Genomic DNA, 20,273 nt, shown 5'->3' with positions numbered 1-20,273 from the left:
TGATGCTGAGGTTGCGTGCGTAGTTGGCGGGGGTGGGTGCAGGGCCTAGCGTGGTGGGCCACCATGGGGGGGTCCCAGGTGTTTTTGTGTGGGCTAAAGAGGATTATTTCGGTTTTGCTTGAGTTGAGTTTCAGGTGGTTGGCTGTCATATATACATCACTTTTGTCAATATGTGTGTGGTTTCCCTGGGGGGGGAAAAGGGTCCGACTTGTCTAGTGGCAGTTTTAGTGCCATAAAGAAGCGCAGAAGGTTTATATGCCTACTGCAAAGAGCACATCTGTATTTTATGTAAATAGCTGAGTACATTAGTAAAGTCTATGGAGAGATGAAGGGCACTTTTGCTGGGTGGTAATGAGGGAATCCGAGGAGGAGGGAGTGGGAGCACCAATAATGATTGTTGGACTGGGCGCAGGAGGTGCTAAAGACTGTGACGAATGGTATGTGACAAGGTGTTTTTTGAGTGTCTTGAAAGTACGTGCTGATTGAGGGAAGAAGCGCAGGTAAGGTGGCCTCTACTGTTGCACGTATCTCACACACACCATCGATTTTGTGACTGTCTACGTAGGCTAGTGTTTTAGAGCAACAGTTTAGCCAATAGCAGAGATGGCATCTTGATGGATGACTGCTGCCTGCACTTGGGTTATAGAGGACCGCTCTGACATAGGATCAGAGACTGAGACATCAGATACTGAGACAGCATCTGAGGGATAGGACAATGGCGCAGACTCTGGGAGTGATTTTTCAGTCAGAGGAGTCCCATTCGAAAACTCCTCTTCCAGTACATTATGAGGGAGGTGATGAGGACAGTCCTGCTGTCCCTTCGCAAGCTGTTCGTGCAACTGGGTAATAGTGGGTTAGGCCAACCCAGAGAGCAGGTGAATGCGGCGGCAAGCAGAGAGAGAGTGCTCTCTTGGGAGCTCCCCAATTTAGTTCAGCCCCAAATTCCACCACCCAAATCATATTGTGGAGACATCAAAATTGTCTATGGCAAAACAAACTGGTTTTGTAAGGCAGGCACCTGTGTTTTTGGTCCTGGATTCGGCGGCCATATAGAGAAACACACTAAACCCAAACATTTCTGGAAACTAGACATTCGGGGGAGTCCACAGAGGTGTGACTTGTGTGGATTCCCCAAAGTTTTCTTACCCAGAATACCCTGCAAAGCTGAAATGTTGAAAAAAAACTCTATTTTTCGCGCATTTCTGTCACACAAACTACAGGAATATGCTGGGATCCACAACATTCCTACCACCCAGTGACTCCTCACCTGTCCTGATAAAAACACTACCCCACTTGAGTGCCTACACCTAGTGCCTGTGTCAGGAATGGATCACCCCAGGGTCAACAGCTGCCTCACGTAAGGACCAACATTGACCGTTGTGTGATCTATTCCTGTCGCAGGCACCAGGCCTAACCACACAAGTGAGGTATCATATTTATCGGGAGACTTGGGGGAACGCTGGGTGGAAGGAAATTTGTGGCTCCTCTCAGATTCCAGAACTTTCTGCCCCAGAAATGTGAGGAAAACGTGGTATTTTAGCCACATTTTGAGGTTTGCAAAGGATTCTGGGTAACAGAACCTGGTCCGAGCCCCACAAGTCACCTCATCTTGGATTCCCCTGGGTTTCTAGTTTTCAAAAATGTGCTGGTTTGCTAGGTTTCCCCAGGTGCCGGCTGAGCTAGAGGCCAAATTCCACAGGTAGGCACTGTTTTCTATGAAAAAATGTGATGTGTCCACGTTCTGTTTTGGGGCATTTCCTGTCGCGGGCGCTAGGCCTACCCACACAAGTGAGGTATCATTTTTATCGGGAGACTTAGGGGAACGCCGGGTGGAAGGAAATTTGTGGCTCCTCTCTGATTCCAGAACTTTCTGTCACCGAAATGTGAGGAAAACTTGTTTTTTTAGCCACTTTTTGAGGTTTGCAAAGGATTCTGGGTAACAGAACCTGGTCCGAGCCCCGCGAGTCACCCCTCCTTGGATTCCCCTAGGTCTCTAGTTTTCAGAAATGCACATGTTTGGTAGGTTTCCCTAGGTGCCGGCTGAGCTAGAGGCCAAAATCTACAGGTAGGCACTTCTCAAAAAACACCTCTGTTTTCTTCCAAAAATTTGGATGTGTCCACGTTGCGCTTTGGGGCGTTTCCTGTCGCGGGCGCTAGGCCTACCCACACAAGTAAGGTATCATTTTTATCGGGAGACTTGGGGGAACGCCGGGTGGAAGGAAATTTGTGGCTCCTCTCAGATTCCAGAACTTTCTGTCACCGAAATGTGAGGAAAACTTGTTTTTTTAGCCACTTTTTGAGGTTTGCAAAGGATTCTGGGTAACAGAACCTGGTCCGAGCCCCGCGAGTCACCCCTTCTTGGATTCCCCTAGGTCTCTAGTTTTCAGAAATGCACAGGTTTGGTAGGTTTCCCTAGGTGCCGGATGAGCTAGAGGCCAAAATCTACAGGTAGGCACTTTGGAAAAAACAGCTGTGTTTTCTATAAAAAAAATAGGATGTGTCCATGTTGTGTTTTGGGGCATTTCCTGTCGCGGGCACTAGGCCTACCCACACAAGTGAGGTATCATTTTTATCGGGAGACTTGGGGGAACACAGAATAGCAAAACCAGTGTTATTGCCCCTTATCTTTCTCTACATTTTTTCCTTCCAAATATAAGAGAGTGTGTAAAAAAAGACGTCTATTTGAGAAATGCCCTGCAATTCACATGCTAGTATGGGCACCTCGGAATTCAGCGATGTGCAAATAACCACTGCTCCTCAAAACCTTATCTTGATCCCATTTTGGAAATGCAAAGGTTTTCTTGATACCTCTTTTTCACTCTTCATATTTCAGCAAATAAATTGCTGTATACCCAGTATAGAATGAAAACCAACTGCAGGGTGCAGCTCATTTATTGGCTCTGGGTACCTAGGGTTCTTGATGAACCTACAAGCCCTTTATATCCCCGCAACCAGAAGAGTCCAGCAGACAAAACGGTATATTGCTTTCAGAAATCTGACATCGCAGGAAAAAGTTACAGAGTAAAACATAAAGAAAAATGGCTGTTGTTTTCAGCTCAATTTTAATATTGTTTTATTTCAGCTGTTATTTTCTGTAGGAAAACCTTGTAGGATCTACACAAATGACCCCTTGCTGAATTCAGAATTTTGTCTAGTTTTCATAAATGTTTAGCATTCCGGGATCCAGCATTGGTTTCACACCCATTCCTGTCACTAACTGGAAGGAGGCTGAAAGCACCAAATATAGTAGAAATGGGGTATGTCCCAGTAAAATGCCAAATTTGTGTTGAAAAATTTGGTTTTCTGATTCAAGTCTGCCCGTTCCTGAAAGGTGGGAAGATAGTGATTTCAGCACCAGAAACCCTTTGTTGATGGCGTTTTCAGGGAAAAAACCACAAGCCTTCTTCGGCAGCCCTTTTTTCCCATTTTTTTGGAAAAAACTAAATTTTCACTGTATTTTGGCTATTTTCTTGGTCTCCTCCAGGGGAAACCACCAACTCTGGGTACCATTAGAATCCCTAGGATGTTGGAAAAAAAGGACGCAAATTTGGCGTGGTTAGCTTATGTGGACAAAAAGTTATGAAGCCCTAAGCGCGAACTACCCCAAATAGCCAAAAAAGGGCTCCGCACTGGGGGGGAAAAGGCCCAGCAGCTAAGGGGATACTCTGCACCATTGTATGCTACTCTACACCACTCTTTTCCACTGCACTCTATGCCACTTGACTGCACTGTACCACTCAACTCTGCACTATTGTGGTCTACTATGCACCACTCTAATCTACACCACTGCATTCTACAATGCTGAATTCAATGCCATTGCGCTTAATGCCACTGCACTCTAAGCCACTATTCTCTGCAACACTCTACTCCAATGGACTCTGTACTAGTACACTCTACTTTATGCCAATCCAGTGTATGCCAATCTACATTACTCCACACTCTGCCACTCCAGTAGACAACACCTATTGCAGCTCGGAGGGAATCCTGGGGGCGAGGCGGCACGCCGCGCCGGAGGGAGGAGGGTGTTGGGGAATTAATACATTTATTAAAATAAATTTTTTAAAAACTTACCTCCTCTGCGCGCCGCTCCTCTCTCCCATGTCGTTGCTGCATGCAGGCACAGGTTCCCAGCCTGCCCTGCATCCAATCCTGACGCTGCTCAGAGGAGCATTAGGATTGGCTGGGAGTGCCCTGGATGGTCACTCCCAGGCAGACTGGGAGCCTTTGCAGGCTCTCTCCAGCCCAGCAACTGTGTAGCTGGGCTGGAGAGAGCCCTGTACGCATGTGTGTTTGGCCGGCCTGAGACTGCCCACCAAACACACATGCGCTCTGAGGGGAGTGCACAGTGCACTCCCCTCTGCTTGTCACCCCTATTCCCCTTTCACAAGGAAGGGTTAATAAACACAGTTTATTATCCCTTCCTTGTGAAAGGATTTGCAGCTGTTGCTGCTGGTTAGGGGTGGGGGGGTGGTTGACGCTCCTCCTTATGGGGGAGCTGCCCCTGGACAACACACTCTGCCGCTGCACCCTACAACACTCTACTCTTCGCCATGCCACACTACGATTCTCCACGCCACTCTTGTCTATTCCACTAACTTTAAGCCATGCTGAACCGCAGCCACACTGGTGAAAATCATAGCTAAAACACATTGTCAAAGCTAATATCTCTTGAATAGTGTGATATTCTTTGCGTGTGTTTGTATTTCATTTCATTGTTTGCTTGTTAACATTCCATTAGAATGAGAATTTTGTGCTGCGTTCGTTCTTTCCGAGTCAGTTGGAGTGTGGCTGGCTTGGAGGAAGGATCGTGTTTGCTCCAAGGAATAAACTTCTGTATTTTATGCCAATACCCAATCTCTCGGTGTGTGGCCCCGTTACTTTATTTTGGCAACGAGCGCCAGCCACACATTGACACCGAGAGTGGGTCAAGCACGTTCCTGTCAGACTTGTGTGTTCCGTTGGCTACGGTGTTGTGAGCTGAAAGAATCTGCTCATTCGAAAGCAGATTGAACAGAGGAACAGAAATCTGCTTGGCGGAAGGCTGATTCGGCAAGGGGAGACACAGCGCTATGTTCAGGTGAAGCGCACATGTGTCTTTTGAATGCGTTACCCCTTGGCCTTCACGCGCTTACCGCTTGCACTTCATGCGCTTGTGCTCGCGCTCATAGCACTCACCTGGGTGTTAAGCAGCCTTCCGCGTGTGGTCTTTTTGACAATTAAGCAGCTCTATAGTCTTCCATGTACATTATCATGTCTTTCAGGCAGCCTTTGAGGAATGGAACACAGCAGCAAATCCAGCAGTCCTCCGTGTGTGGTCTTTTTGACAATTAAGCAGTTCTGTAGTCTCCCATGTACATTATCACGGCTCCCAGGCAGTGTTTGAGGAATGGCCCTTAGCAGCAACTAAGTTGTGGAAAGGAAAAAGGGACTTTAGTGTAATTTCACTTATTTTTTTTATGTAAAAGTTGCCTAATTTGTTTTTTTTCACATATTTTGCAGGTGTTTTAATACGGCATACTCTATTAATATTCCTACTGCATTTTTTTAGATCAGCAGAGTCACCATCTGTCCAATGGGATGAGTGGATAGATATTTTTGAAAACTATTTAGTAGCATTAGATGGTCAAAATTTCTTGGCACACAGGAAAAAAGCACTACTATTGAGCACTGTTGGCAAAGAAGCACACCATAGTTTCAAATAGTTACCTGAAATAAATAATGAAGATGGCCAACCTTTAGAAGATATGTATGAAGAGGCAAAATTACATTTAGAGAAAAGATTTCCTAAAGAGGAGAAAATTGTAATGTTGCGTTACAAATTCTATACTAGACTACAGAAAGAGGGAGAGTGATTGGAAGACGTTATTTCAAGCCTACCTGAGCTATATGTGAAGTGCAAGTTCGGTCCTATTGTCAGGAATCCCCAAGGTGCCCCCTTGTTATCTGTCAGCATCCCCAGGGATTAGGGTTAAATCATATCTCTGTTCTTGGTTAAACCTTTAACGCGTCCCTCTATGATTATTTACACATTAGGACTTGTTTTAGGCCAATGAATCTTTAGACCCAGTTGAGAGACACCTTAGGAAGAGATAGCTAATCAATATGTCAATCAATACGTCAATAATGCCAACAATATTTATCACAACTATACATTTTACTTTAGTCAAAGACATTAATCAACTCAAACACCAGCATGACTTTGCAGTCATATATAACCACACCAGTTTAGTAGAATTTTTTAATATTTATTCCCTGCTGGTTACAATTCTAAAATCAGATGTGTTCATCTCAAAACCAAGAAACAAAATAGCATAGTCACAATATGGCAACTCTGATAGGATTTGATTAAGGCAAGAATCACAAACATCAAGACATAACACGGTGTGAACATAGATCAACTTTTAGCAGAGTGTCATCAATGCGTCGGTTCAACAAAACATAGATTCAGTCATTTGTCTATTTGCGTCAATGTAGTGAACTCCTGCCCTAACCTCTGATTATCATTAGCATGTTGGGCTTCATGCAAAACATTTTAGAACACCAATTTGGAAAACATCTAAACTAGGGTCCCTGTCAAAAGTAAGCAGTTGGTACCTAGAAAGGAAAAGCAAACAGACAAATCACAATTTCATTGTCATAGTTACCCTCCAAGGTTTAGGTCAGCGCACAGGTTCAGTCTTCGTCTTCAGGGCATCAGTCAAATCGCCATCAGTCAGAATTCAGCTCCGGGGCAAAAAGGGGCGCTTCACTCATAAGGAGGTAAAGTGTAAAATGGGCAAACTAAAAAAAGGATGGTTTAAGTAAAACCAAAGTAAGTCACCGAACAGAGTGACAAAGTTTCTGGATAAAATCAATAGCATTCCCTAACCCACCTAAATGGCTCCCCATGTCATGGGTTTTTATCCCTTTTTCGTTTTACATTCCCCTAAAATTTCATTGGTTCGTGGTTATACCCCACTATCTTTACCCAGTTAGAAAACAGATTATGTCATTAATCTTTCACCCCATATTAGTTTACAGACATTTTATTGGTCCATTTGATTGACGTCTTCAGAGGTAGCACGTCCGGTATGATTTCATCCTTCTGCAATTCTTTGCACATCTTTTGGTCAGTAGCTCCATTGTCTTCACATGTTTGAGCGACCTTGTACATTACATTAATCTACACTGTTGCATTTTGTCTAACATTTTCTACAAGCAATGTGAATTTCATGAGAACGGATCTACTATGGTTACATTCAGCTTCTAGTTTGAAGAAAAAAAGGGGTCATGTCCTTTTGCGAGTCAGCACACTGCAAGTTAGGAAAAATACATTTTAATATGAGAGCCAGGCAGCTAAGCTTCGGCTCATGCTAACTTAAGGCCTACAAGGATTTTAGCACAATTACAATACCATAATCATTAATAATTAGTATAAAACGTATTCAATTATAATTCATAAACATTAGTCATTCTATTAGTCCACGTATACATTGGCGGCCACTCCCTGTGGGCAAATTTCAAGTGCACGTTTAAGCAGAAATTCATTACTACAGTTTCTATGCTGCATTATCACACATTAATTCATAAACATTTCATGTTAATATAGATTATATAAGCTATGCTCTCTCATCTTCATGTTTCTAAGTAAACATAATGTGCTGTGTTACACAATTGGTTTTATCAATGCTTTTTTTTTTTACCAATGCTTGTTTGTTAATGTGAGCAGGTGTAAACATGTGCTTCTAGTTGGGTGTGGTGTAGACATGTGCTTCTAATTGGGCGTGGTGGCGCATCCACATGTGTAAACTCAACTGCTTTCCTGATTGGCTATAAATAGCAGAGTGAAGCATGCCTCCCTGCTTGGCTTTGTTGTGCTCCCTGATCTCAGAATCTGATTTTGCAGTCCAGCCCCTGCTGGCATCCTCATATTCAGGACTTTTGAGGCAATTCTTTTCTTCGTTCCTGTACCAGCTGACACCAGGCATTCCTCCAGCACTCCCGAAAAGACTGCAGCTAAGTGACTAGTATCCTCCAGGGAGTTTGTTCTTTGAGCGCCACGCTTTCCTAGAACAGCAGGTGTATTTCAGACCTCGTATTTTGGTAGAGTGCTTTTCTTGAAGAGACAAACGAATTTCTGAACATTCTACATTATTATTGTAGTTACTTGCCTAAATGTGCTTCAGGAAATCTGCTTGAGCTCAAGTACTACAAAAAGTGACAGTGCAATTTTAAAAGAGAATTTAAATGACTTTTATTTTTCTAATAGCATAACTCTTAAATTTAAATTGTCATTCCTGCCTGTGTTTCAGGTTTGAGGAATTTGCTTTTGAAGGGTTTTTCACACACCCACTGAAACCAAACTAAACTGTGCCACCCTAACTGTTTAAACCCAGAGTGGACATTTGTATTTCTTGGATTGTTTTTGTTCCTTTTAGTTTAACCCTATGCATGCAGGAAAGTTATACTTGATACAATTAATGCCCTTGTTTGTCTTTCTTGTGCATGATAAGTGCAACCACAGTTCTAATTGTAATGTGCAACAGTGAATCTCTGTGAAGCCAGCCCTAGTGTTGCAGTACTTATTGTTATGGTACTCACTTTGGGTTTTGGTAACGCATAGTTAGTAATTGTGCCAACAGTTATTATTATCATCCAAGAAAAGTGCTGGAGCATCCCGGTGTTCTTCTACCGCTCCCGTGCCCATATCAGAAAGAGATTCAATTTCAAGGAGGTTGAGTGCACTAACTCTATCATCACTCTGTCAACAATGACCTGCCCCCTGAAGATACTGGGTGCCTGGCTGGACCGGCAAGATGTGGCAGTGTTTTGTCTCTTTCTCTTCCACTCCACCTATCTATTTGGCACACCTGCCGGGGTTTCTGTGTCCACCAGGAAGTGCCAAGAGGTGTTCCAGGAGGTCGGGGGCATACCATCGCCCCTGTGGACATCCTGCTTGTCAGGTTAGTGGCCCTGTCTTGACACCTATGACCGATGAGTTGATTTATGACCAACTTATTGTGGAGTGCAGAAACAAAAAAAAAACTCAGGAGCATTAATGGGCGGCAAAGAATCCTTCACTTAATGATGCAATTACGATTGCAAAAATTGTGGTGGAGTCAGATTTGTGTATGAGGGAAATTAACAAGAAGGAAGGTGGGTGTTGTGAAAATGAGGTTGCAGTGGTGTCTTAAAAAAATGTTCTTCCCAGATACAGTGGCTCAACAAGCAGGGTAACAAAGAACAAACGTCTTCCAAGTTTTGCTCAAGGTGTGGGAGCTCAGCGCACACCAGTGATGCAAGTGGTGTTTCGCTGTAAACAAGGAATGGCGGAAGTGCGGTCACAAGGGACACTTCACTCGCATGTGCAAGGATGGATATAGGTCACGTGTGGCTTTAGCAGAACAAGCAGAAGAAAATGGTACAATCTACCATGGTTGGAAAAGAAAGAGAAACTAGACCGAAGAGAATTTTTACAGTTGCAGACAAGGAGGTGGAACTAATGGTTGACTTTAGTTCATTGTATACCATTATACCAAACTCAATGTGGGTTGAGAAGTAGCCTGAAGTTACATTGTTACCCAAGGACATTAATGCGAGAGGTTATCAAGGATTGGAGAACAATGTTTTGGGTTATTTTATGTCTCTTATAGAATTTGGTTCTCGTAGTGTTGAAGGGCAAATCTATGTAGCAGAATATGGACCACCCATATTGGGGTGGGAGCATCAGTATGATAAACATACTGTGATTGAGCCACATTCTGATGACAACATTTTAATAGGTGAGGATCTGAGCTTGGAAGAGATCTTGAGTAAAGCCAAAGTTATCTTTGATGAAAAATCGGGGGAGTTGAAAGGGTATGTTCATAAAATAATACTACAAGAAGGTACTTTTACACTGGAACAGAAAGTAAGAATGGTACCGGTGGTAGTGAGAGAAGAAGTAAAAAAAAAAATAAAAAAAAAAGTTAGATGACATGATGGATCAAGGTGTAATTGAACCAGTTAAAGCCTCATTGTGGGTTTTTCCAGTGGTTATAACAAAAAGGTGATGGAAAGCTTTGCTTCTGTGTGGATTTGCTAAGTTTGAATCAGTTTGTGGTCACAGACTCATTTCCTCTTTCAAATATTAATGAACTCTTGTCTTTGCTTAAAGGTGGGAGGTATTTTTCAAAATTAGATCGAAGAGTGCATATCATCAGATAAAATTATAACGAGTCTTGTGCACTCACAGCTTTCATAACCATGGAGGGCATGTTCCAGTTCTCCAGAATGCTATTTGACTTGTCTTCAGCTGCAAATGTGTTCCAAAGAGTCATGTCAAATTTATTTAAAGGGGTACAGAACATGACTTACTTTCAAGATGACATTTTGATTTTTGGCCAAAATATAAAAGAACATAATGTGGTCCTTAGGTCAGTGTTGGATAGACTTAGGGAAGCTGGTCTGACCTTGAGGAGAGACCAGTGTAAATTCTTGGTGGAAGAAATTATGTGGGTCATACTGTTTCAGGAGAAGGGTTCAGACCTAAGGAATATTTGCTAAAAGCTATCAGGTCTGCACCCATTCCACGTGACCAAGATCAAATGCATTCATTCATGGACCTCATAGAGAGTTATAATAAGTTTGTTGAGAATTTTGCACAAAAGACTGCAAATTTAAGATCGTTGCTGAGGAAGGGGTGCATCTTTCAATGAGAAATGGAACAGCAAATTGTGTTTGATGCCGTGAGGAAAGACCTCTGCGAAGCTGGTATTTTGTCACCCTTCGTTACCTGTCTTAAGACTATTTTGACAGGTGAGGCCAGTGCTTGTGGTTTGGGAGTGGTAGTATCAGAAATACGTGGGGGGGGGGGAGAAGCAACAGTGGCTTTTGCTTCGCGCTCTCTGACTGCATGTGAATGGAATTATTCTGTGATACAGCATGAAGCATTGGCTGTGGTGTGGTCTGTGGAATATTTTTGGACCTTACTTTGGGGCATAGATTTTACATTACATTTTGTTCTGACCATAAAATGTTTCTCAAGGTTTTGAGTCCTGGGAAAGCAGATAAAGGTTCTGCTAGGCTAGCAAGGTTAGCTGCTAGACTTCAAGAATATTGGTTTAGGATAAGACCTATTCCTGGCTGGGAGAATACACAATCATACTGTCTTTCTAGGCTACCTTTTGGATTGGGATTGTGCAGACAAGATGGACAATTTGCACAAGGAAAAAGAAGGGGCAGAGCTTGGTTGAGCGACATTGAATTATGGGGTGCAGGTACTTTCTCTGCTAAGGAATGGAGGACCTCTATGGAGAATTAATAAATTCTCAAGGTTGTAGTACGTATGATTTTGGAAGCGAAGGGAAGAGGAGAGAGAGTACAGTTACTCCATCTTTGAGACCTTATTTAAAATTAGTGGATGAGTTGTCTGTAGTAGATAAAATTTGGTTATGGGAAATAAGTTTGTATCACCTGAGGATTTAAGGAAAAGGCCATTTATTTTGGCACATGAGGGTTTTCTGTGTCAAACCCTGACCAAGGAAAGGGTCAGGAAAAACGTTTAATGGCCGGGAATGGATGATATGATTTCCGAATGGGTGATAGATTGCACGACTTGTAAAGAAAGTGAGAAAAGACTGAAGACTGGTGCACAAGGTTTACAAGGCCATATTGAAGATCCAGGGGTGCTGTGTGTGTGGATTTTATTGGTCCCATGCAAGGTCTAAGGAACAAGTGGAGAAATGATTTGGTCATGGTTGATGTTCACTCAAGATGGGTAGATGTAAAATATTTACAAGAAATCAGCACTAGTAGTCCCATTGAGATATTGAAGGGAGTGTTTCAGGAGGAAGGTTTTCCTCGGCTACCCAGCTTACCTCTCATGAGATGAAGAAGTTTTTGGAGACATGTGGTATCATATATAGGCGTTCAGAGTTATACAATCCACAGGCCTGTGGGATGGTGGAAAGGATCCATCGAATAGTTAAAGGCACTATTCTGATGGCCATTCAAAGTGGGATGGATGTGAAGAAAATGGTGGACGAAATGGTGTGAGCTCATCGCACCACAGTGAACAAAGGCACAGGTACATCTCCTTTTGAGAGGATAAGAGGTAGAAAACCGGGCTCTAAACGGTTGCCATCATGGATGACACATGATAGTGGGTGAGACTGTAGATGCGAGGATAAGATGGTGAAGAAGAAGGCTGTGATGGAAGGTGGCTGGGTGAACATTAGGCATTGTAGAGTTTCTGGGGGTCTTTCTAAATTCTGCGGCCCATTTAAGGTTAAGAAGGTGAGAGAGAATTATGTGGAGTTGGAAAATGGCAATAAATGGATTAAAAGGAAGGTTGCTGTATACTAAAGAGGGAGTGAAGGAGGTGCATAAGTGAAATGTAACTCTCCTTTTCCCCGGCTACAACAATTTTATGTTAATGAGTGTTGAGGATTTGGTTGGTGGGTCTGAAAGCAAGGTGTGTGAGGTTGTAGTGAAACAGGGTGGTGAATTGGTTGTAAGGAGTGCAGATCATTTAAAAGGGAGTGCAGAGTATTTACCACAAGATGGCATGGCAAGTGGATGTTGCAGTTGGAGAGTTTGTAGACCACCATGCTATTTGCAAGATTACGTGCAACATGTTTGAATTTTATTTATTGTTTGTGTTTTTCTGCATTGTTGTGTTTGTCTTTTTGGGGTTTTAATTGGTTGATTGGTAAACTGGAAGGGAGGGGGTATGTTATATTCTTAGCCTGTGTTTTTATTCTAGTTATTTTCATTGTTTGGCTGTTAACATTCGATTAGAATGGGAATGTGGTGCTGTGTTCGTTCTTTCCGAGTCAGTTGGAGTGTAGCTGGCTTGGAGGAAGGATCGCGTTGGTTCCAAGTAATAAACTTCTACATTTTATGACAATACCCAATCTCTCGGTGTGGCCTCGTTACTTCAAATGGGCGAGACCTTTTGACTTTGCCAATGCTCGTTACTGGTCAGTGCTCTTGAAAGATTGGCTTCAGTGCATAAATAGCCAAATTAATTTGTTGTATTGTTCCATAAATTTGCATTTTATTGTAACCGTAAAGAACGTTTTTGCAGAAAAATCAAGGCCCCTGAATGGAAAGGAAGCTACTTAAACTGCGCAAATCCTTCCTTGAGCATGGTTGTAGGAAATCATCTGCCCTTCTAACCCCTTTGTTGTACGCCCCTTTGAGACCGCGTATTATTACCTTAACCATTTTACAGGACAGGCATGTGCCAGTTATATGCAGCCAAAGACGTGGTTGTCCATACTTAAGCCATGGTTTAGCCAGGCATATGGGACTGCATGCGTCCTATATAGATGTCATTTGCTCGCTGGTAACTGTTCTGAGTAGTGTCGTTTCCCTTGTACGTGTTATTCCTTGAAAATAAATTGAATCCCATTGACACAAATTGAAAGCAGTTGAAATTATGACAATTAAAATGCATATTTACTACCCAAGCATGATGCACGTGTTTAATAAAAAAACATAATCTATACAGGCACCAACAATCGGTTTTTCTTTTACAATAAAACGCCTACCATGCGTGTATGTAACGCAGCTCGTTGTAGCCAGCAAGAGGTGCTCCCCATCCTCACACACTGCCCTCTGTGACCCCTAGAGCAGCACAATGCAAATAACATCTTTTGAAACTTGTTATGCCTAAAATGCATGCTTTGGTGGTAGCCATTCTTTCTCACTCATCTTTTGTCCTCCTCTTTGCATTTCACATTTTCCTATGTTGCCATATCTCTTTGATGTTTTCCTTTTCCACCTTATCTTATCGTTTCTCTAATAACATCCCCCTCATTTATTTTTTGATTTTCTCCCTTCTCTTTTTTCCTTCTGCCATTCCTTTCACACCATTTAATTTAATCCCCTTTTTTCGCTCTCTCCTTCTGACCTTTCTATGCCCATCTATTTAATTATATTATAATCATATAAACCTCTTTAATACTTGACCGAAGCATTTTGCTTAATCCTTTAAAAAAAAGTTTTGCCACTTTTGTACACTTTTTAGTTTTTGGGGTTTTGATTTATTTGTGAAATGTTTTTATACTTAAAGTAACTCTTTTTTCCAGTTTCGACTTCTGCATCGATAAAGTTGAAAAACGACCATCAGAAAACCTTGGACAAGTACTCTTTGGGGAAAGAATTGAATCATCCCCGTATAAGGTTGGCTGATAACCTCGATAATTATATTGTATTTAATATTAATCTTATAAGAATATACCAAAGGCATACCATGGTTCAGTTTGTCTTATTTTAAATGTTCAGTTACTTTTCTAGAGCTACGCCTCAGATAGCATTTACTTCTTATTTGATGCTACAAACATGAAGTCTAATTAAGGCTTCAACTCTAAGATTATCGACTAATAAGTAAGAATGCATTGTGTGTCAACGTCGCTTCTTTCTAAGTTCTCCACACAAGGTAAATAACAGTCCGTTGTTATTGAGTACCTTCTGTGCCCGATGAGGACACTGAGTCCGTGCCTGCTGCGATGCTTGTATGGTGGGTCATGACGAGAGGGCATTAATAATGCTCTGGTATGGCCATGTCTAAATGTAGGTGCTGCTTTGAAGGACCATAAGAAATGCTCAGTTAGTTGACACTGGGTGTTTCTGCATTTGAATAAAATATGCCTACAGTAGACAGCTGTCTTGAACGCTGCCTGCGATATCTGGAGGCATCCTGGTTTGGCCCTTTATGATGTTTGTACGGGAGGAGAGGGTAATGCTACAGGTCTTTGCTCCAAGTGTGGACCGAGACTACCTTATCCGTTGTGGAAATGCGGACATGATCTATTCTGAAAGAGAGTCCACCTTCAGCCATTGTTTGTTTAATTCACACAAGAATGAGAGTTGCATTTCGACAATATATGTTGATTCTGGCCTTATCAATGATTAATGGAGTTTTGCAACTCCACCAGTTACCTGGATCTGTCAAAGGAGTGTCTCTTTTTCATTGAACGGATGGTGATGTGTCCATTCGTTGCAGTACAAGGCACACTGATATCCTTTATGCAACAATCTTGCATGTGCAACAGGGGCATTATGTGACAAAAAGCAAAAGATGTGGCTAGAAGTGATGCTTTAAAGCAGTAAAAGTTGTACATTCAAAACCTTTGCTGAGGCTAGATGTGTCACATAGAGAACCACTAAGAGGTTAAGACCGCTCTCCTAATTTCAGGATTTCAAGTGTGTGTGTGTTGTTGTTGTTGTGGTGTGTGTGTGTGTGGTTTTTTTTCTATTTTTTTTTTGCCCAACAGAAGTTGCTCATTAGACCCCCCCCATTCCCACTACACCTCAGGTAAACTCTGTACGTATGGACAAAATGTAAAGCCCTCCCAGATGTAGCCCCCTTTCATCCTTTTCCCAGTCTGTTTATAGACTGAACAGGAATGATTCAGTCCTTCTCCCTCTGATGACAAAAGTATCCGGTTATTGAGGTCTTCCCTCACCTGTGGATTAATATCTTTTGGAGATTTGATTCTTGAGGCAGCTGACATGTTTGCCGTTCAAGTGCCAGTTCAAATTTCTATTATTTTTAGTTCTCTCCTATAGACAACACCTATTGTGAATCTTATCGATAATTGCAGTGGGTTCTGGGTCAGTCCAGTGCTTACCATTGGTTGACTTTCTCCCCCATCTCTTTTGCTGCATATTTTTTCAGTGATTTTCCTCCTTGTGATTGTCCTTCCCTGGAGCATAGAATCCTTACCATTTTTTCTTGATCTCCTCAGATGGGCATGCATCTGCTTATCAGTGTGGGGAGAAGACCACCTCGTCCCTGCGCTCTGTATTAATGTGAGCGGTGAAACAAAACTAATCCTGTGGGAGAGATCCCTGAGGGAGAGAGGGCAGCCGCTTTAAATGCTGGAGTGGGGGACAGTGTAAGGTGCAGGAGTGAAGAGGGCACCTTATTTTGTCAAGTAAGTGCAGCGCCAGAAGGCATGGGGGCTGAAAGTATAGGTAGTCTAATTTAGAAAGAATCGATCAAGTAAGTAAATCTCTTCTTACAGTGGGAGAGTTTGTGTGTTTCCTTGCCAGAATGCTAGTCAGTGGGATTCTTGCCTTGATAGACATGTGTTGTATTAGGGCCCAGTCAGTATGCCTCATGCCCTCAAGAGTGGTGGTTTCCATACTGGAGGTAGACGGTTTCTGGGATCTGGAATTCCTTCTTGCTTTGTTTGAAGGATTTGATGAGGTAGCCTTTAAAGAAATCTCTAAGAGTCCTACAGCCTCTCTATCCCCTCCCAACCAAGCACTGAACGGTCTGGGGTCAAAGGCGGGGGAGAAATCTGGGTTGAGGATGGGGGGGGGATTTTGTTGAAAGGGAGGATGTAAGCCTCTTCTTGTGTTGTCGTGTTGGGCAGTTGGTTTTAGTCCAATTCTCAAGGAGTAGTGTGATGACTGGGCCTAGATAACGGATGGACTTGAGTGCCCAGTGGAAGAGGGGCAAAGTCTTAATCTGGCTGAGAAGGTTCCCATGAGGTTCAAGGCCTGGGATTTCTCCATGTTGTTTTGAAATCCAAGACTTTCTCAAAGCTGTTAAATACCTTGAATACCACTGGCAGTGAACCGGCAGGGTCGGTCAGGGTTAGAAAAGGATAGTCTGCAAACATGTGCACTTTGTGATTTACTCCCATTTCTCCCCCTCCCCCCCCCCCCCCCCCCAACCCAAAATGGGATCCACAAAATAGCTGGTGTACTTCTGATTTGGATCCACCACAAGAGCAACTATAAGTGGGGATGGGGACACCTATCTCTCATGCCCTGTTCTATCCGGAAAGATGTGTGTATGAGGTGGTGGTGGCAAAAGCCATGTTAGAAATGGGGTCTGTAGTTGGCAGTCAGTTTACATCCTGTCCAAGTAGGGGCTCTTACTCTAGTCAGGTTAAGCAAGATACTCCGCTTAGATAACCCATGCTCACCCCCTTTGTAGCTTGGCAAGAGCAGTCAGGCTTATCCCAGAAGCAATGTGTAAAGCATTTGCACATAACACACAGTAAAACAGTGAAAACACTATTAAAGGACACCACACCAGTTTTAGAAAAATAGCCAGTATTTAACTGTGTAAAACAATACCAAAATGAGAAAACTCCAACATACAGTAATAAAGATATGAATTGTGCAAGAATAATTAAAATATAGTTCCTTGATGTCGATAGCTCTGTCTGGGGGTATCACGGCATCATGAACAACACATCCAACAGTTGAGGCCGACCGCAGGGTCGCGGGCCTTCTACGGTGTTGGGAAGACTCGCAAACAGTACCTTGGAAATGCAGGGTGTCGTGATCCTCACAATGAGATCTGGAGTGCAGTGTCGCTGGCGTCCATTCAGGAAGCCGGTGCAGGGGTCACCGGGCCCTTGAACTCACATGCATTGCAGATCGAACTCTGGGCTGATGATGAAGCCAGGGGTGCTGGCGTGAATGGCGTCGGGGCTGCGGTGTGAAGCAGGACGATAAAACGTGTGGTGCCCACAGGTCACGATGCAGGCAGCGGCTTGGTGACTGCATACTGATGACTGAGACCACGGCTGGGGTGTGAAGCCGGGCGCTGCGACGTGCAGTGTCTCCAGGTCTCGTTGCAGGCAGCGGCGTTGTAGTTGCTGAAGTGGTGTCATCGGTAGGCCCAAGGTGGTGGTGTGATGAGGGGTGGGCTACGTGCGGCCCCCAGGGGACGCAGTGCAGACAGGGGCATCTGTTGATGACACTGGAGTAGATGGCGCTGGCATCGGTGGACTAGGGTGCGGGACAGTGATTTGTGTACCTCACGAGCGGTGTCCACAGGCCATGGTGCAGGCAGGCGCATCAGCGCAGAGCGTCGTCATCTGGGATACCAAGGCTGCGGTGTGAGCAAGGTGATGTGGAGAGCGGGGCCCACAGGTCACGGCGCAAGCAGCGGCTCGGTGAGACCCAGGTGCAAAGTGGGGAACTGCTTCATGCATCGTCGTCTGGTCATGGTGCAGGCTGTGGTGTGTTTTTTTTTTTTTTTTTTTTTTCTGTTGCAGCACAAAACCAAGAGTTCCCAGTGCTGTAGGCAGATGAACCTGAAGGCTTTGATATCCATGAGACTTCCAACAGGAGGCAAGCTCTACTTCAAGCCCTTTGAGGGACTTCACAAGCAGGAAACACAGCAAAGTTTAGTCTTTGTCCTCTTGAAGGCAAAAGCAGCAACTGCAGGCCAACCCAGTAAAGCACTCACAGCAAAGGGCAGTACTCCTCCAACACTTCAGCTCTTCTCCTTGGCAGAGGTTCCACTTGATCCAGAAGTTATCTAAAAGTCTAGGGTTGTGGGTCTACTACTTATACCAGTTCTGGCCTTTGAAGTAGGGAAACCTCAAAGGAGACTCTCTGTTGTCCTCCAGATCCTGCCTTGCCCAGGCCTGGCTCCAGACACACTCCAGGGGGTCAGAGACTGCATTGTGTAAGGACAGGCACAGCCCTTTCAGGTGCAAGTGTCAGCTCCTCCCTCCCCACTCTAGCCCAGGAGACTCATCAGGATATGCAGGCAACACCCCATCTCACTTTGTGTCACTGTCTAGAGGGAATTCACAAAAAGCCCAACTGTCAGTCTGACCCAGATGTGGATTCCGCAGGCAGGCAGAGGCACAGAATGGTTAAGCAAGAAAATACCCACTCTCTAAAAGTGGCATTTTGAAAAACTCTAAAAACCAACTCTACCAAAAGATGTATTTTTAAATTGTGAGTTCAGAGACCCCACCCCAATCCCCACACCTCTATCTGCTCCCAATCGGAAATTACACTCAATAGGAATTTAAATGCAATCTCCATGTTAACCTATAGGAGAGATAGGCCTTGCAATAGCAAAAAACAAATTTGGCAGTATTTCACTATCAGGACGTGTAAAACACCAGTACATGTCCTACCTTTTAAATGCACTGCACCCTGCCTGTGGTGCTACCTAGGGCCTACCCTAAAGTGGGTACACTTGCCAGGTCGAATTGACAGTGCAAGACTGCACACAGACACTGCAGTGGCAGACCTGAGACATGGTTACAAGGCTACTCATGTGGGTGGCACAATCAGTGCTGCAGGCCCATTAGTAGCATTTAATTCACAGGCCCTGGGAACACCTAGTGCGCTTTACTTTGGAATTACCAGTAAATCAAATATGCCAATGATGGATAAACCAACTACAAGTACAATTTACATAGGTAGCACTTGCACTTCAGCACTGATTATCAGTAGTAAAGTGCACAGAGACAATGAACAAGCAAAAACAGGAGGCCAGAAGGCAAAAAGACAGGGGAAGCATGCCAAAGAATGGCAGGTCTAACAGGCTGCCATGATCTTGTTGATCATTTTGAGTCCCAGTACTATTTTACATAGAACTGTGATCGGGAAACCCCAACTGGCCTGGTCGAATACCTTCTCTGCGTTCATAGAGAGAAGCAGGGAAGGAATGTTATGCTATGTTGGAAATGGCCCCTCTGAAGGCTCACCCCAAAACTTTTTGCCTTCCTCCTCTTCTTTTTCTGGCCACATTTTTGCTGGCCTTAGGACTCTGGACACTTTACCACTGCTAACCAGTGCTAAAATGCATGTGCTGTCTCCCTAAAACATAGTAACATTGGCTCATACCCAATTGGCATATTTGCTTTACTTGTAAGTCCCTAGTAAACTGCACTACAAGTGCCCAGGGCCTGTAACTTAAATGCTACTAGTGGGCCTGCATCACTGATTGTGCTACCCACCTAAGTAGCGCTTTAACCATGTCTCAGGCCTGCCAGTGCAAGTCATGTGTGTACAGTATCACTGCCACTTCGACTTGGCATTTAAAAGTACTTGCCAAGCCTTAAACTCCCCTTTTTCTACAGATAAGTTACCCCTAGGGTAGACCCTAAGTAATCCATAGGGCAAGGTGCTATGTAGGTAAAGGGCAGGACGTGTATATATGTGTTTTATATGTACTGGCAGTGAAAAACTCTTAAATTTGTTTTCCACTAATGTGAGGCCTGCTCCTTTCATAGGATAGCATTAAGACTTCCCTGCTTCTTTGTGAGGTTGGATTTTATATTACTATTCGGGCCCACAAACCGAGACAGCGAGGAAGCCAATGGGCAACTGACAATCTGGAGCGCTGTAGAGTTTGGCTAGGGGTTCTGGTATGTGTAAGGCTGATAGTGCTATGACTGTTGCAGGGGGGCATCCCCTTGTCTGTCGATCCTGAAGGAGGCTCCGCTCACCGGCAGTAGGGGCGTGCAAGCCGTGCCTCCCAGCGTTCCCCGTTGGAATGTGGCTGGCCACTGGGTCTCTACCTCTGTATGCAG

The 20,273-nt window shown here is 43.9% G+C and overlaps 1 protein-coding gene across 1 annotated transcript in view; it reads left to right on the top strand.

Moving 5' to 3' along the window:
- Positions 1–20,273, top strand: part of LOC138263236 (transmembrane 9 superfamily member 2-like) — a 696,131-nt gene that overhangs the window by 66,410 nt on the left and 609,448 nt on the right. Inside the window, exon 3 of the mRNA XM_069212440.1 lies at positions 14,055–14,148. Coding sequence (XP_069068541.1) covers positions 14,055–14,148 — 94 coding nt within the window. The remainder of the gene's footprint in view (positions 1–14,054; positions 14,149–20,273) is intronic.

This window comes from Pleurodeles waltl, chromosome 2_1 (assembly GCF_031143425.1).
Source record: "Pleurodeles waltl isolate 20211129_DDA chromosome 2_1, aPleWal1.hap1.20221129, whole genome shotgun sequence".
NCBI lineage: Eukaryota > Metazoa > Chordata > Amphibia > Caudata > Salamandridae > Pleurodeles > Pleurodeles waltl.
The sequence above is the reverse complement of the archived record's forward strand: the minus strand, read 5'-3'. Positions and strand labels throughout refer to the sequence as shown.